The following is a 15,125-nucleotide window of genomic DNA, read 5'->3' as shown; positions in this document are numbered from 1 at the left end:
TGAAATTGGGAAAAATGTAATTACATTGCAATATATCACAGACTATTGCAATATGTTTAAAATCGCAATAATATCGTATCGGGACATGACAAGTATTGTGATGATATTGTATCATGAGGCCTCTGGTGATTCCCAACCCTAACGCTGTGAATATTAAAAAAACATTTAATATTATTAAAACAGTTGGATATTAATTCTCTGTTGGTTGACTGACTAACTGGAAATCACATTTTAATAAACCGACTATTAATTAACAGGTGTTACATGGCTTTGTTGAACATTTGATTTTAATTTTTTTTTCTGTATAACAGACTTAGTATAAGTGAATGTTGCCATTGAAGGAGTTTTGATCGCAGACCAGTTTCAAATCAATCAAATCGTTCTTAAATCAAAAATTGTACCTCCACAGGGCTGCGGAGGAGGGTCTGGCTAGTCCACACAGAATTCTCGGGATGGGAGAAAAACATGCTTTATCTGATATCCGGCGGAATTTATGCCGACACTGGAGCAATCCTGGAACTGGAACGTCGTGGATATTGATTAATGGTTAGCCCACTCACCAGGGGAGACCTGGCTTCCACCTGAGAGCCATGCTCATCAAATCAATTACATTTTATTTATATAGTGCCATAGTCTCCAACGTACTCTGTGATGTTATATACAGAAACCAAACAATTATATAGGTTACTGTCCTGACTAGAATGGTGGCAGATAACTTTTGCACTTAACCCCTTCAGGCTGACCGTCTTGTTCTGCATTATCCCTGACTTAAAAATTGCCATATAAAAAGATTTATTATTATTAGGTTTATATGTTACTACGTGAACATTAGGTGGTTCTGGAGGACAAATATTAGTTACATTTATTATTATTTGTGAGATAAATAATAATAATTATTATTATTAGGTCTATATGTTACGTGAAAATCAGGTAGTTCTGGTGAAAGGAATATTAGTTAGATTTATTATTATTTGTTAGATAATTAATTTTGAGTGTACTCACTCTGGGGTGTTGGTGGGACTGATAAGTAACAAGTGTGCTGTTGTTCATGTGGAAGATGGAAATACATGTAAGGCATGCCATTTTACTTACCTGACATTTTTCAGCATGTACAGCACCTCAGACGGCAGATGGGAGTTCTGCACATCAAACTCAGTCAGGTCAGCCTCCAGCAGACACGGAGGAAGCTCCTTGGGCTGAAGGGTGGGGGGCTCCTTCCCGATGCGCAGGATCCTAACACAAACACACACATAAAAAGAGAGACATTCTTCATTCTGTTAAGATGTGCATTTTACTGTACTGATTGGTAGAACAAGTCTCTGAACCAGCTTTCAGCTTATAATTCATTTCTTTTCTTCAACACTCTAAACCAAGTTTCTCACATCTCAATTGGAACTTACTGTGATTTCTGTCGGACCCCAAGACAACTATCTGACGTCAGGGCCAGTGGTAGAAGAACCATTTTACCGTTCATGTAAAAGTATGTAAACATTTTCAGGAAAATGTAATTAAAGTATTCAATGCAGAACAATCCTCCCATTTTAGAAAGTGTAAAGCATCCAAACAGTTGTGTGTTTAATGGTCTAATTATTTCAGCTGGACTTGTAGGCCGTTACATTGTTGCCTAGTTTCATTTATAATTAAACATCAGATTTTATAAACTACGTCTAAACTACAAGTGTTTTTTCTTATTTACTACATTAATCTTATTGTTTAAAGTAACTATTTTTACCAAAGCTGTCAGATGAATGTAGTTGGGGGGTAAAGGGACGGTCCAAAAATACCCTCTAACCTTTAAATAGTCTGCTGGAGGGGGGGCCTGTAGAGATCAGCAAGCTGGGCATAAGCAACACACGGCGGCCCTTCAGCTGTTTTTAAAATTCATCACCCTAGTACAGTACCTGATGAAAATGGGCCTGTTCAGAACGGGACGTCTGCTTGGCCTCCTGTATTGCTTTCTCGAATGTAACGTTACATGATAGTTAATTTGTGTAGTGCAGTTCAAGTACAGCGCTACACAAATTTGAGATACTTGTACTTTACATGAGTGTTTCTATGTTATGCTACCTAATACTTCTACTTCACTAGTAGTAGAATACTTCACTATAAATACAAAATACAATCAAATAATAAATTAAAAAATATGTATTGTAATAGGTTAAACGACCCAGCAATATACAGTATATAATATATGAAAGTAATCCAATATTATTAATTACGCAACAACATTAATTAGTATAAGGCATAGTTAATATTTTCAGAAGGATAATGCTGTGTGTGTGTGTGTGTGTGTGTGTGTGTGCTGGGAGCTGCGTGTGTGTGTGTGTGTGTGTGTGTGTGTGTGTGTGTGCTGGGAGCTGCGTGTGTAAGTGCATAGCAGAGACCAATTGACAGGCAGTCACCCTAGTTCATTCACACAAAAGTATGTTGAACATGGTACACCGTGGCCTCCAGGTTTACGATCGTACGTCAGCACGCTGCGTGTGATGACCTGCATGCGCCAGTCAGGTGGATGGACAGACACTCCTGGACTTAGTAGCTAGATACAGCAGACATACTGTATAACTAACATTTAGAGGTGGCGGGCTCTGATCGTGCATTTTTCCCTGTTCCCTGGTATCTGAAAAATGCCAGTTTATCTTCTTTGATAACATAATCTTAACCCAAGGTTTGTTTAGTTGGACTTCAAGATTATTTTGACAAAAGAATGAACTTTTAACCCTCAAAGCTTATTGTCTGTTAACACACCAAATGGACTCACTTGCGAGCTATCGACAGGACTTTGGTCCTCTTCCTCACTCTCTGCCGGGAAGCTGAGTTTGAATTAGAGGCAGGGACTGAGGACAGCGTCTGAACCTGCAACAGGAAACGTTTGATGATTTGACCTGTTTACATTCAAGTGTTGATTTACAAAAGGCAAACAACCCGTTTATATATCTGAAGTTATAGAAGGTATTTGTTGTGCCTCACGAGCACCAGGGCCTAATGATGGCCAACTCATTGGCCTGTCAGTCTGTGACAACAACTGGCCAGCTTTGCAATGACATACTACTTGTCCAAGGAGCACTGAGTAGTTAACTTTACTTATTAATTTAAATGTAATGGCAGTATCCTCACCATAGGTGGAAAGAGTAGCCAAAAACTGTCTAGTCAAATTGTTCTTTTTTTAAAGTGATAAGCAAGCCTACTTTAATGTTCTATATTGTCTTTCACACACTGTAGCAGCATAACTTGGATGTTTACACTGTGTGATATCCTGTAGGACTTGCTGAACATTTGCCAGGTTAGGGTTGGCTATAGTTATTTATAAAATAAACACATAGACACGGTGCAGCAGTAGGGGCTCTCGCTAGGGAAAAGGGTGACACAGAGTAGGATGTTTAAGGTGGCACTGACCTTTCTCATGATCTTTCGGCCGTAGAACATCACTTTGTCTCTCTTCCTGAAGCGATATTGTGGAACGCCAGCCTCCTCTGAAACACACCAGACATCCTCTGTAAGATCATTTGCAATCCATCGCATGAATCGGTCTGTGTCCTTCATAATAGCATTGAACTGATGCACTGGGCTGATGCAGTAAATCTGTCTGTTTAAATCACTCTGCAGTTCCAGGGCTTGTAATCCCTGATGCACTGACTACTTGATTTTGCTTTTTGCAAATTACATGAATCAATTACCTTTTTTCCAAAACCAATAACCAGTTTAAACCTAACCCTTAGAATGCATGCTTGCATGAGCTGTGAACAAGGTTCATTTTGTCTCTGAAACATGTATGATAAAGACATGTAACATTGTAACAATCATTGCGCTGACCCAACACCTATTAATGCACAAACCGTGTATTTACACATCTTTACATACTGAAAAGTGTTAGATAAAAATGTACTAGAAGAGGATGTACAGTGTGCAGGGCACTGACTTGACAGTTTGTATCTTCTGTAAAGAAGGAGCACAACAACACCAAGGACAGAAACAACTGTCACAGCTCCAATCAGCACAGCCGTCCACTGAAAGAAAAACAGACACATTAAAATGAGCTGTAGTCAAATATTTAATTTAAAATAACATATCTTATATCAGAACCTTCTCATTTATTCTACCCATCCACAGGTTAGGGGATCGATAGATACTGTTTTTTTAAGGCCGATTACTAGTAGCTAGTAATTTACCCTGCAGAGATCTGAGAAGCAGAGCGGCAACGGAGCAATCCCGGAAGTGGAACGTCAAGGATATAGACTAATAAGTAGTTAATGGAACCGATATGCGTTTACAGTGAAAATGCAAAAAAAAAAAAAAATGCAATGCAAAATAAAGATTTTGGAATGTTACAATCTCCAACATAAAGCTTTCTTTAAATGATTTAAGCAATTATTTAATAAATTAGAAACTTTCAACATAATCCCCAGTACCAAGGAGTCATATAGATGTTGTGGGCGGGACATTAAGTCAGACTCAGTGGTGAGTGAAACTGAAGCAGCGGGACAGACACAAAGCTGTAGCGGAGACACAGTAGCGCACTTTTGAATTCATTAACTTTACCGGTTATTAGGTAAATAAAACACCGATGCAGATAATCTGCAAACTGCCAAAAAAAATAATCGGCCACAGCATGCTTATACCAAGATCTAATAGTGTCTGTGATTGGCTGTCTAATGTTACACATCGCAGAGACACGCAAGATATACTCCACTTTACACAGAGAAGGCTCACATAGTAAGAGCTGAAAAATAAATACAAAGATCTTTTGCGGTAATGTGTAATGTTGTAATTTCTTTTTGATAAAATGGATTTTATAAAATTGGTATCCAAAAAGGTATCGTTCAGGGACCAGTATCGAAGTCACAGTATTGGTACCAGTATCGACATTTTTTTAACAATACATGGCCCTATTAATAACATTCCTTAAAACAAAACTAAACATTTGCAAACAATGTCGCAGTCAAACCAGTCAAGTCAGAAATTGAGTGTCGGTGGTTACCATGTTGGCCTCCGTCCTTTCCTTCAAAAACTGCTGCATCCCGGCCTTGATCTCGCTACCGAGTGAAACCAGGCTCTGAAACATCAAGCACAGGAAGACCACTGAGAGAATGAAATCAACTGAGCAGAACAAGGATTTGACAGCAGGGTTCAGTTGAAAATATGACTAAGCAGCAACAACTTAATCATTTCAGTTTTCTTTCAGTTAATTTCACCAAAATTAATTGTTTTGTTTTTTTTAAACCAAAAACAGAAAAGAATTGCTGAACATTTGTAATGAATTTCTTATGTATTGCACTGGGAAATACACATCGGAGGTATGACCAGAGCCAGATTAAATATAAAGATTACACTGGTCATACTGCATTTTTCAGGCCCCCACCAAATGGATATTTGGTGAATAAAAAAGATTATTATGCTAACTTATTCATTTAGATATTTTACTGCATCTAATTTAGGCTTATTTGAAGCGACCTGAGAGAAACTTGTGTAAAGCCTCATTTTCTTTTTTCTTTTTCATTTTTCCTTTTTTCTCTCACTTTGCTGCACCTGAAAGCATCCCAGAAAAGTGGTAGCGTAACCGTGACAGCTAGCTAACATACGGACCCGGAAACACATTTTCCCGCAATTGGAGTGAACGTGTTATACTTTACTGTACTTTCTCTTAAAACAATTTAATAATTTAATAATATACTGTATATATACACACATGAAAAAGTACAAGTTTATATGAAGTGCTAGATTGAAAATTTACACTTTAAAATTATTTTTTAACACTATATAAAAAAAGATATTTTGACTTTTCCCTCTTATTGGGCACCCTAGGGTCAAATGGGCTCTAGGCACATGCCTAGAATGCTTATGCCTATGATCCAGGCCCGGTTATGACTGTTATATCTGGTGCCTAAATGCCTCGCTTAGGACAAGAACATGGAACTTTAATGGTGTTGAGGATCGACATACCGGGGATATACTGCAGCTCTCCTCTTCATTATTGTCTCCCATGCCTGATAAAGAAAAAAGACAACGCAGCACTAAAACAAGGCAATAGTGTACACTGAAAAGAAATAATTGAAACCATAAAAAGTGCCTTAAATAAAAGTCATCAATGACAGGAAAAATGTGCATTTAAAACTCAAAGAGATGATTTCTTGCAAGATGGTACTATGTTTTGATGACGCTAATGTCTTGTGATCATACATTAATAGCTCGGGATTTGAACCCTTGACCCTGCCAACATTACCAATCAATCAGAGTTTATTTATATAGCGCCCCCCCCCAACACACACACACACACACACCACCACCAGAGTACATATTAATAAATAAATAAATAGATCATGGGTACATAGATAAAGACAATTGATAAATGAGTTGGCCTAGCTTAAAGGGGTAGGTTTTAAGTTTGCCTTTAAAAAATATCAATAGGTTACTCTGTGCGAGGCTCTGGCAGACTGTTCCTCAGAACAGTGGTGGGGACATTAGTGCCTTGGTCAACCGACCTGACCGACACAGAGCCAAAGGTTCAGAAATGTGGGTTAAAGATCAACTAACGTTACTCAGCTGAAGAAAAAGAAGTCACAAGCTCGGTGCTTGTAACCAGACCCCCCCCTCTTGCTCGCACACACTGCCAACGTAACGTTACACCAACAAGCTCCCCAAATTCAACACTACAAAACATGGTAGAAAGCTTGTCCAAGGGGTGTGTAATGTTATTTTGTTTACCAGATACCGTTACATCTTCGAGGGGAACTTTTGCCGCGTATTTACTTTTCATGTTGACCTAGCCTGGGTCTGTGATCTTGTGCCAAACTGCATTCAAAAGTATATAGTTTTTTTGTTGGTACTCTGTGGATTTTGTGGACGACTTGAAAAGTGGATTTTAGTCATTCACGTCGTATCCAATTTCCATCGATGTGAGTGCAAAAAGCTTAATATTCCTGGCTGACAGGATTAAGTGGATGAAGCAAAATAAGTCAAACTTATATGGTTTGATATCTACTTCTAGTTGAAAATTTACAGTACGTATAGAGCCAACATTAAATGTCACAATTGGTTAACATGAACTTTAAAATTGTTAACGTTATCTTCATCTCACAGTCCGACTACGCTTCTGTGGCTGCAGCCCGTTACACAACAAGAGGACAACCTAATGCAAGCAAAAAAAAGTGAACGAACAAGTCTGCATTGACAGACTCTATAACAAAAGAACAAATTAACCTTCAACTAACTCTCTTCGACAGAACCGACCAAACACTTATTCCCACGTACCTTTCTTGAGTCAAAGTTTCTGAGTACAAACCAACAATAGCATCAAGACTGTTCAGTAAAAAGAATCTGAATGTCCTGTCATTCCTATCAAAATAAAACCTCATCGACGAAAGTGTTGTCTTGTCAATGCCCCCATCAAAATTCTCTCTGAAAGACTGTATTTGAAAGATGATTCATGATTCATTCAATAGGGAGTCCCTAGTGATACAAAGTATATCCATAGTTCAGCTGAACAATAACAGACAACGTAGACATATTTCTGCTTTGCACAAACTGTGCCTTTTAAGCATTTATTTTGAAAGAAATTTGTCTGTGTTGTAGGTAACTCTGGTTTACTTGATGCACCCAAATCACAGACAGTTCTCTACCAGTATCTCGAATTGCAATTGGTGAACGGTGTTGCCTTTCGGCCAATCACGGTGCATTTCCTTGGAGAAGCTAGCAGCACATTGCTTGCATTAGAACAGCAGTAGGCTCAAGGTGAGTGAGTCGAGTTTTGTAACAATTTATTAATTTATGGGAATTCAAAATTATGACATTTAAACTATGACAACTAACCTAGCTATTTTGGTATAAAAACGTAAGTAACTATCAACGTTAGCTTGCCAGCAGACGATGCAACATTTGCTGGTTCGTAGGTTATCGTTAGCTAGCTGGCTAGCTGAAGGCAGCACTGCATTTTCCTGCCAAGTTAACATTAGACAAGTAGCTAATGTTAACTTTAACACAAGGTTTCCTTACCTTAACGCATTTTTACAATATGTGAAACAATGTGTTATTACAAGGTAACGTTAAATATTTAATCCATGCAGTAACAATTATCTAGCTAAGTGTCAGCTAAACAAACGAAGACAACTTAGCGTTGATTCTTTAGCCTCCAGGTTGTCATGCTTTATTCACTCGTAACGTTATTTTAAAGCGTATAAACAATGCGTCAATTTCGGGAAACACTGACAGTCTGGTAAAATCTTCTTATGCTTTGGGTTTGTACTGGTGCTGTATTTATTAGCATACATGTGTAAAACATTTACTTTTTCTCCTCAGGTTTTCTGTGTCCTAGAAGGAGGAAACGCTGTGGCACCATGGGTGTGTTATCCACGTTGATGAGGGGTTTGGTAAGAGGAGCGGACAGAATGGCTGAGTTCACCAGTAAGCGTGGATCAAGGACTCATAATAAAGGAAGGGGTGCAAGGCCCACTGGGCTGAGGCTTTCTAGCAGAAAGTTTCTGTCCATACGGACCATGATTCCTGAGTTCGTGGTGCCTAACTTGGAGGGATTCAAACTGAAACCCTACGTATCGTATCGTTCTCCTCGAGGAACAGAGCCTCCACTCACAGCACAAAGTGTGTTTGCTGAAGTTGTGGCCCCTCGGATCAAGAAAGACTTTGAAGAGGGCACTTTCAGCAAAGAACAGCTGGAGAAATATGGATTTGAGCCCAGTCAGGATGGAAAGCTCTTCAAGCTGTATCCCAAGAACTATGTACGTTAAAGATGCACTCACAATGTAACGTATTTACAAAGAGACTAAAAGCTACAGACTAAGTGATGTGACACCTTTTTGGATAATCATCACAAACTGGACTTTTTAATGCGTAGTGTTTTACTCTTTAATTACATGATCACCTGGCAAAATAAAACTTCAAGGGCTATGGTCCATACTGCAGCGTTGTGCATTAGTTGTTCTAAAAGAGCAGTTGAACAAACTATAACACACACACAAGGGTTTTCAATGTTGTTTTAAGCCAAAGACATCTTAACTGTGAAAGATGCAATGAAGTTGCATATTAAACTTGGCCTAAAATAACGTGTATACAGCCTAAAGCCTTTATACATTTTTAGTGCATATAATACTAAATTATTAAAATAATTGCTGGCATGATTTATAAATCATGTTAAACATACATGTGGAACAGTGAATCCTTAGGATGAATTGTATCTGTGGATGACCACCTTAGTGACTACTTATAGGCCAGTAAGCATATTATCAGTGTTTTTTTCACAAATAGGCTGATTTTCTTTTAGCTAATATGTTGGATTCATGTTAAGACTTTCAAAGCTTTTTGAAAAAACAAATACTTTGTGGCCCCCCTGCAGTAAATCTGAGGACTCCTGTTGAAGATAGTCTTCATTTTCTTATACATACAAATTACCATATAGTGAATAATTTTGCTCAGAACCCGTTTGAATTCAAAGAAATGTTCACATCACGTCTGTTAAGATATGCAGTTAACCGACAGCTTGTCATTTTCCCTTTTATTGGTCAGAAAGTGTAATGAATATACTATTGTGGTAAAGTTTCCAAAATCCTCATATGGCAAAGATCACTGGCCCAGATGTTTGTGGAGCAGCACAAATACTGGCATAACACCATATGCAAATGCACAAAGGGGTTTATCTAGATAAAATTCATTACAGCAGAGCGTTAATACCTGCCTTCAGTCAGCTTGAATCACAAGTCATTAAGCATCAACCTTGCCAAAATGTCCTTTTATGTTTAACTGATTCCAGGAGCACAATGTCCTTAGGAGGCTGAGGGGTGCAAATGAAGAGAACTTTCTTTAGAGTAAGTGATCAGATACATTCACACATACTGCATGAGTGCCTACAGTAATACAATTCTATTCTTTAAGCATGGTGTTTTTATGAGCAATTTTCTTCAACACAACAGAGTACTTAAAAATAAAGCAAAGGTATGTGGGTAAATGGTTGTTTTGATCTTGCTGCTACATGATTTCACAATTTCAGTTTAAATACAGGTTTATAAAAAACTGTCATTACAAAAAAATACAGTTTTTCTAATTGCATATTCTGTGATAGGTAATTCTAAAGTGTGGGGACTGCATAGTGAAGACAGTGACTCGAATAACATCATGCCAACACCATAGCTGGGCTGTACATTCTGCTTTACTTCGGTGCATGGTATATTTTGATACAAGGTATTTCTATAGTGTCAATACAGCTGGTTTTCAGCCTGGTCAACATTGCTCTGATTGCTGTTGAGCCTCATCTGGAGTCCAGTCCCAGCGCCACACATGGAGCATATGGTCATAGAATGAGCAGCTTGCCAGCAGACAGGACAGTGATAAAGCGTCCTCGTTTGAGTTTAGGGCAGGGCCTGGACCTCTAACCCCACTGATAGAGGGCGCTGCGATGCCCTCTGGGATGTATCGTCCTGCATCATCTTCTAGGGAAGTGTCAAAGCTGGCAGTGGGAGATTCATACTGAATTCGCAAGTGTCCTCCACTCTCTGTGAGGCTTTCCTTTGGTTCTGCAGCAACAGGGGAGCAAGGAACAGGCTCCTCCAGGGACAGTCGGGACCAGTCGGCTCCGTACGCCAGGGAGTTGTGGAGGATATAGGAGGCTACAACCGGACACACTCCTCCAGTGCCCTCTGGACAATGACAGGGAAACATTAAGGGTTTAAAACAGAAAGAGAAGTTGCTCACTCTTGAGGTGTCCTGGTCCTAACTGGATCCATTTCATTCACACAACTTTGTATACAATATCTTAGGTTATCTTAAGTTAATCACCACTTAATGGGTCCCAATTTATTCGGGAATGAAGATGTAAAACTCTAAGTGCCAGGGCTATGACAATCACTAAATGATAGAGAAAATATCTTGGTATGCAGTCAATGCAAAGGATGGAAATGTTTTCTCTGCAACTAGCATCTATTGTTAATACTGGGGGTTAGCAGTAATTTTCTCTAAAAGAAAAAGACCACTAAAGAGTAGTACAACTCATGATTTGATGCTGGTGACCACCATCAGCTCAACCAGTGTTTAAAAAAAAAAAAAAAGTTTTGAAAATGTAATTCATTTTCCAAAAAAGATATTTAGGACTAGGAAGTAATTATTATTTTCATTAACTGTGAACCTAAAGTTCCCGGTTTGAATCCACCAAGGGATATTTGGTGCATCTCTTTCTCCTCCTCTCCATTTTCCGTAATTTCTCTAATACTGGCATAAAATGTCTCCTCAAAATCATTCATTAAAAAAAGCTAATCATCACATTTGAAAAGCTGAAACCATAGAATGTTTGACATTTTTGCTGGAAAAATTACTGACATTTTTTGATCATTTATCAAAATAGTAGCCACTTATTCTTCTACTGATTAACTTAAATCCGACGGCCAAACTGAGGAAGGCAAAGCTAATGCTTGGCATCTAGGTCAAATACATGAATGACTAACCGACGATAAAACAAAGAAGAAAAAACAAAACAAAGTTTATGGTAACAATCCATAGCAAATGTTTGCTTGGCCGTCTCTCCTTCATACTCACCCAGGACCTGCTGGCAGTGAAGGATGTGGAAGTCATTGTGCATGCTGGCTGCCAGCAGCAGGTGCTGGTGAGTCGGGTGCCACTTCAGCCTCCAGACTCCACCGCCCACGGGACTCTCACTAAGAGGCTGCTGCATGTTTCTGCCATCCCACAGCAAAACCTGCTCATCGTAGCTGCAGAAAGAGAAGCGCAAAACACAAAACTTACAGACATTCAGTTGGCTGAAAGGAGAGAGCCAACTAAAAGTCTAGGACAAGAAGACCAAAGACAAAGGAAGCAATGGTAGAAAACCTAAATCCATTTTTTTCAAGCCATGTAACACTCAACTTGCATTTTGCCATAGCCGAAGAATAAAATCTGTTTCATGTTAGTGGTACAATCCGAAAGAGTTTACCCTGTAAACAGTAGCTATAACCGTACAAAAGGCAATTCTCAAACAATGCCAAGTTCCCATAGTTGACTGGGATATTTACCTGCCTGTAGCCAGGATGTGTTCCCGATGTGGGTTGCTGTGAATACTGCACACACCCATCGAGTGCCTTCAAGAGAACAGAACCGACAATGTACTAATATGTACTTTTCCTAAACGGATAAACCTAATGACTGTTGTTTCTAGGGCTGGGCCACACGAGGAAAATCAGATACCACAATATTCTTGACCTAATACATTCCCTTCGATATTGCAACAGTATTGTATGGTTGACTATTGGTGCTTTGACAAAAAGTCTTTACAATTCGATTTTAGATTAAAAAAAACTCAATAATGCAGATACAATGACAGAGACGGTAAACACAAGTAATTGAACAGCTAGTACAGTCTGGTAAGTTGAGAAAATAACATCACATTACAAAGCCAACTGGACTTGCTAGGAATTCTGCAAAGACGTTTTTCCTCTCATCCAAAAGGCTTCTTCAGTTCTCACTGACTAGTGGGGAGTTCCAGATATCTGGTGGGTTGTGTCACCTGAGGGTCATTGACAACACTTACCACAATACCGTATCCAAAATCAAAGCAAAGATGATATCCAGTCTCATTATATCACAATGTCGATAAGATATCAATATACTGCCCAGCCCTAGATGATCTAGTTGATCTAGCTAACATCAGTACTCACCTTTTGCTGGTGAAAGTGGGGCAGGAGGGGCCGACCCTGAGATCCCAGCCCTTAAGTTTGCAATCATCCCCACCTGTAGAGCAACAACAAACAGAGAGGAAAAGGTGTAAATGCAAAGCATACATAAATACATATAAATGATCGGAAAAAAGATATAGCAATAACAATAAGCTCCCTCTTATTCACCTAAATGCTGATTACACATTAATGCATTAATAAGAATAATGTATTAATATAAAACACAATTGATTATATGTGTTCTGGGTCTTCTACTGGACGATAAAGGGAAGAGATTATGGGTTTGTCTGGCCACAACAACAGGCTGTAGAATAATCTTGACTATTGAAAATTGACTAGCCCATGTTGTTTTAAGGAATGGATTGAGTTGATCACAAAAATGGCAACATTTGAAAGGGAAGAGACGATATTTTCGGAAGAGTATGGGGCTCCTTTTTGGCTGTAATAGAAGCCTAAGTTTTTCCTGGCACCTGGTATAATAGATTGGTAGATTTGGTAACTGGTACTATCAAGGCATGTTCATATATATTTTATATTCATTTATTTTTATAGTTTTGTATTGCGGTTATTGTAATGGTCGTTCTGTGTTGTCCACAGCTCATTGTGCAACTGTATTGAATGGCTGTCAGAGGCAGCCTGGGCTTATTAAAGGGGTAAAATATTTGTGAATTAGTCTGATTCCTATTGTTATTTTTCCTATTGTTATTTCCTCTGTCTTAGTGAAAGGGATGCAGCTGTTTTATGTATTTATTTATTTTTTAATAAAAAAAAAAAAAAGTACCAATTAGGATTTACAGCAAGCGAGTGTTACCAGAATAAACCAGCTGTGTGTCCCAGTAGGAGAAAGCGGAGATCCAGGCCTCAAAGTCATGGGCTTTCCACTGTGACAAAGCAGTGAGAGCGCCTTCAGCCAGGGACAGCACACTGACGCAGCCTGCAGAGTCGCTGCACACCACCCGCACATCACTGCTGCAGAAACAAACAGGGGACATTTGACATGACAGAGCCTAGAACCTCATAAAAAGGAGCAGAGAGTGTGACAGTGTGTGTGTGTGTGTGTGTGTGTGTGTGTGTGTGTGTGTGTGTGCATAATGATACTGATGATGTAACATTCATATGGAGTCAAAGTTATAACTTCATAGTAAAATAGATTGATTCCTTAGATGTAACAAACGTAATTATCACAACCTTCCATTAAAATAAATAAAAAAGTAGCCATATAAGACAGAAACTGTCCATTCTGGCAACACTGGACAGTGGTTTTTTGTGCAAAATTGAGATGAACTTTCGTACGGCCCTGGCGCAGGTGCTCAGGCTCTGGTCCATGCTGAGTGTGTTACCTGTCCATTCTCCCCGTGGACCAGTCTAACGACAGAGCCAGCCGCTCTGCTCCCACCTCCAAACTGCACATCGAGTGCAGACTACGGACGCCTTCCTACCGGATACACACATTCATTAGCGCAGACTACCACATCAACAACTAGGGTCACACCACATAATAGTATTACAACATAGGGGTGGGGGGGGAGAAAAAATAATTGATTCTTTTCAGTAGAATCATGATTTTTATTTTTTTTTACCAATGATTCACCTAAATCGTTTTGTTTATATGGTATCGTTGACGGCGCCATCATATCCATTTCCAGCAAAACAAAGCGACAGCAGAAAATGCAGAAAAGCCCTGTTGTGGTGTTCTTTACAAATGAAATAAATGTCAGACTGACATGTGATGTTCATTCTTCTTAGAAAACAATTAGCTTTTATAAATGTCTCATGATATATTGTCTCTAGAAGTGTATTATTCAAATTTGTTTTTGTTAAAGAAGGAAAGGAAAATCCCAATATACTATTGGATCACAATACTTCTAGAATCACAATAAATAATCACAATTCAAATCACATCTGCACCCACGTTATCAGTAAAGAATCTAATCAGGAAGAAAGCATATCGCCCTAGCTCTGATTATAATACATTATAACAGGTAGAGCAGGATGAACACACTCGACCCATCCAAACACATCATTTTACATCAGCAGCAAACCTTTTTGTGGCCTTCTGAACAAACAATGTGTCTCGGTTCCTTTTAGCTGCACACATATACTGTCCTCCTCTCTCAACAGACTGAAGAGGCTGTGTGGTAAAATACCATGGAAGGTACAGTGGCTAAGTACAAGAGCTGTGCAAGCTTATAGTGTTTAGATGTTGCTGACACTCTGTCCAGTGTTGTATTGGACATTAGTATGTTTTAATGCATTTGTCACTCCAGAACAAACTCTTCAGTCTTCATAACAGCATGCAGACCAGCACAAACCGCATACTTAACGATATCAGCATAACAAAGGTTGTGTTTATTATTGTATTATTATTGCAGGTCTGTTGTATTAAACCACAATTATATTGTGCATCTATTGTAAAGTCTTCCTGCCTTTTTGGCCACAACTGTGTTTATGGACATTTTT

The 15,125-nt window shown here is 38.9% G+C and overlaps 3 protein-coding genes across 11 annotated transcripts in view; 1 reads left to right on the top strand and 2 right to left on the bottom strand.

Moving 5' to 3' along the window:
* The window catches only part of pnpla7b (patatin-like phospholipase domain containing 7b), a 38,157-nt gene extending 30,848 nt beyond the window's left edge, over nt 1-7,309 (bottom strand). The window contains exons 1-7 of one of the 3 annotated variants that reach the window (XM_032516565.1): nt 7,249-7,309; nt 5,941-5,984; nt 4,979-5,053; nt 3,920-4,007; nt 3,397-3,473; nt 2,762-2,856; nt 1,093-1,233 (exon numbers count right to left, since the gene is read on the bottom strand). In XM_032516565.1, coding sequence (XP_032372456.1) covers nt 1,093-1,233; nt 2,762-2,856; nt 3,397-3,473; nt 3,920-4,007; nt 4,979-5,053; nt 5,941-5,982 — 518 coding nt within the window. In that variant the 5' untranslated portion in view covers nt 5,983-5,984; nt 7,249-7,309. Of the gene's footprint in view, nt 1-1,092; nt 1,234-2,761; nt 2,857-3,396; nt 3,474-3,919; nt 4,008-4,978; nt 5,054-5,940; nt 5,985-7,197 lie in introns of those variants that run through there. The other 2 variants (XM_032516567.1, XM_032516564.1) reach the window with 2 other exon arrangements.
* A 290-nt stretch (nt 7,310-7,599) lies between these two features.
* On the top strand, nt 7,600-8,907 carry mrpl41 (mitochondrial ribosomal protein L41). 2 transcript variants are annotated; one of them, XM_032516748.1, is made up of 2 exons: nt 7,600-7,728; nt 8,309-8,907. In XM_032516748.1, the coding sequence occupies exon 2, from the start codon at nt 8,331-8,333 to the stop codon at nt 8,736-8,738; it is 408 nt and encodes a 135-aa protein (XP_032372639.1). In that variant the 5' UTR covers nt 7,600-7,728; nt 8,309-8,330; the 3' UTR covers nt 8,739-8,907. The 2 variants fall into 2 exon arrangements, with proteins under 2 accessions (XP_032372639.1, XP_032372640.1); XM_032516749.1 differs by having other exon boundaries at nt 7,602-7,728; nt 8,293-8,907.
* A 579-nt stretch (nt 8,908-9,486) lies between these two features.
* The window catches only part of dph7 (diphthamide biosynthesis 7), a 10,631-nt gene continuing 4,992 nt past the window's right edge, over nt 9,487-15,125 (bottom strand). For all 6 annotated transcript variants that reach the window (XM_032516667.1, XM_032516668.1, XM_032516665.1 and 3 more), the window contains exons 5-10: nt 14,006-14,100; nt 13,477-13,634; nt 12,648-12,720; nt 12,006-12,071; nt 11,533-11,705; nt 9,487-10,640 (exon numbers count right to left, since the gene is read on the bottom strand). In XM_032516667.1, the coding sequence (XP_032372558.1) occupies nt 10,225-10,640; nt 11,533-11,705; nt 12,006-12,071; nt 12,648-12,720; nt 13,477-13,634; nt 14,006-14,100 (981 nt within the window). In that variant the 3' untranslated portion in view covers nt 9,487-10,224. The remainder of the gene's footprint in view (nt 10,641-11,532; nt 11,706-12,005; nt 12,072-12,647; nt 12,721-13,476; nt 13,635-14,005; nt 14,101-15,125) is intronic.

This window comes from Etheostoma spectabile, chromosome 5, assembly GCF_008692095.1.
Source record: "Etheostoma spectabile isolate EspeVRDwgs_2016 chromosome 5, UIUC_Espe_1.0, whole genome shotgun sequence".
Lineage (NCBI taxonomy): Eukaryota > Metazoa > Chordata > Actinopteri > Perciformes > Percidae > Etheostoma > Etheostoma spectabile.
Note: the sequence above shows the minus strand (reverse complement) of the source record. Positions and strands in the feature narration are given on the sequence as shown.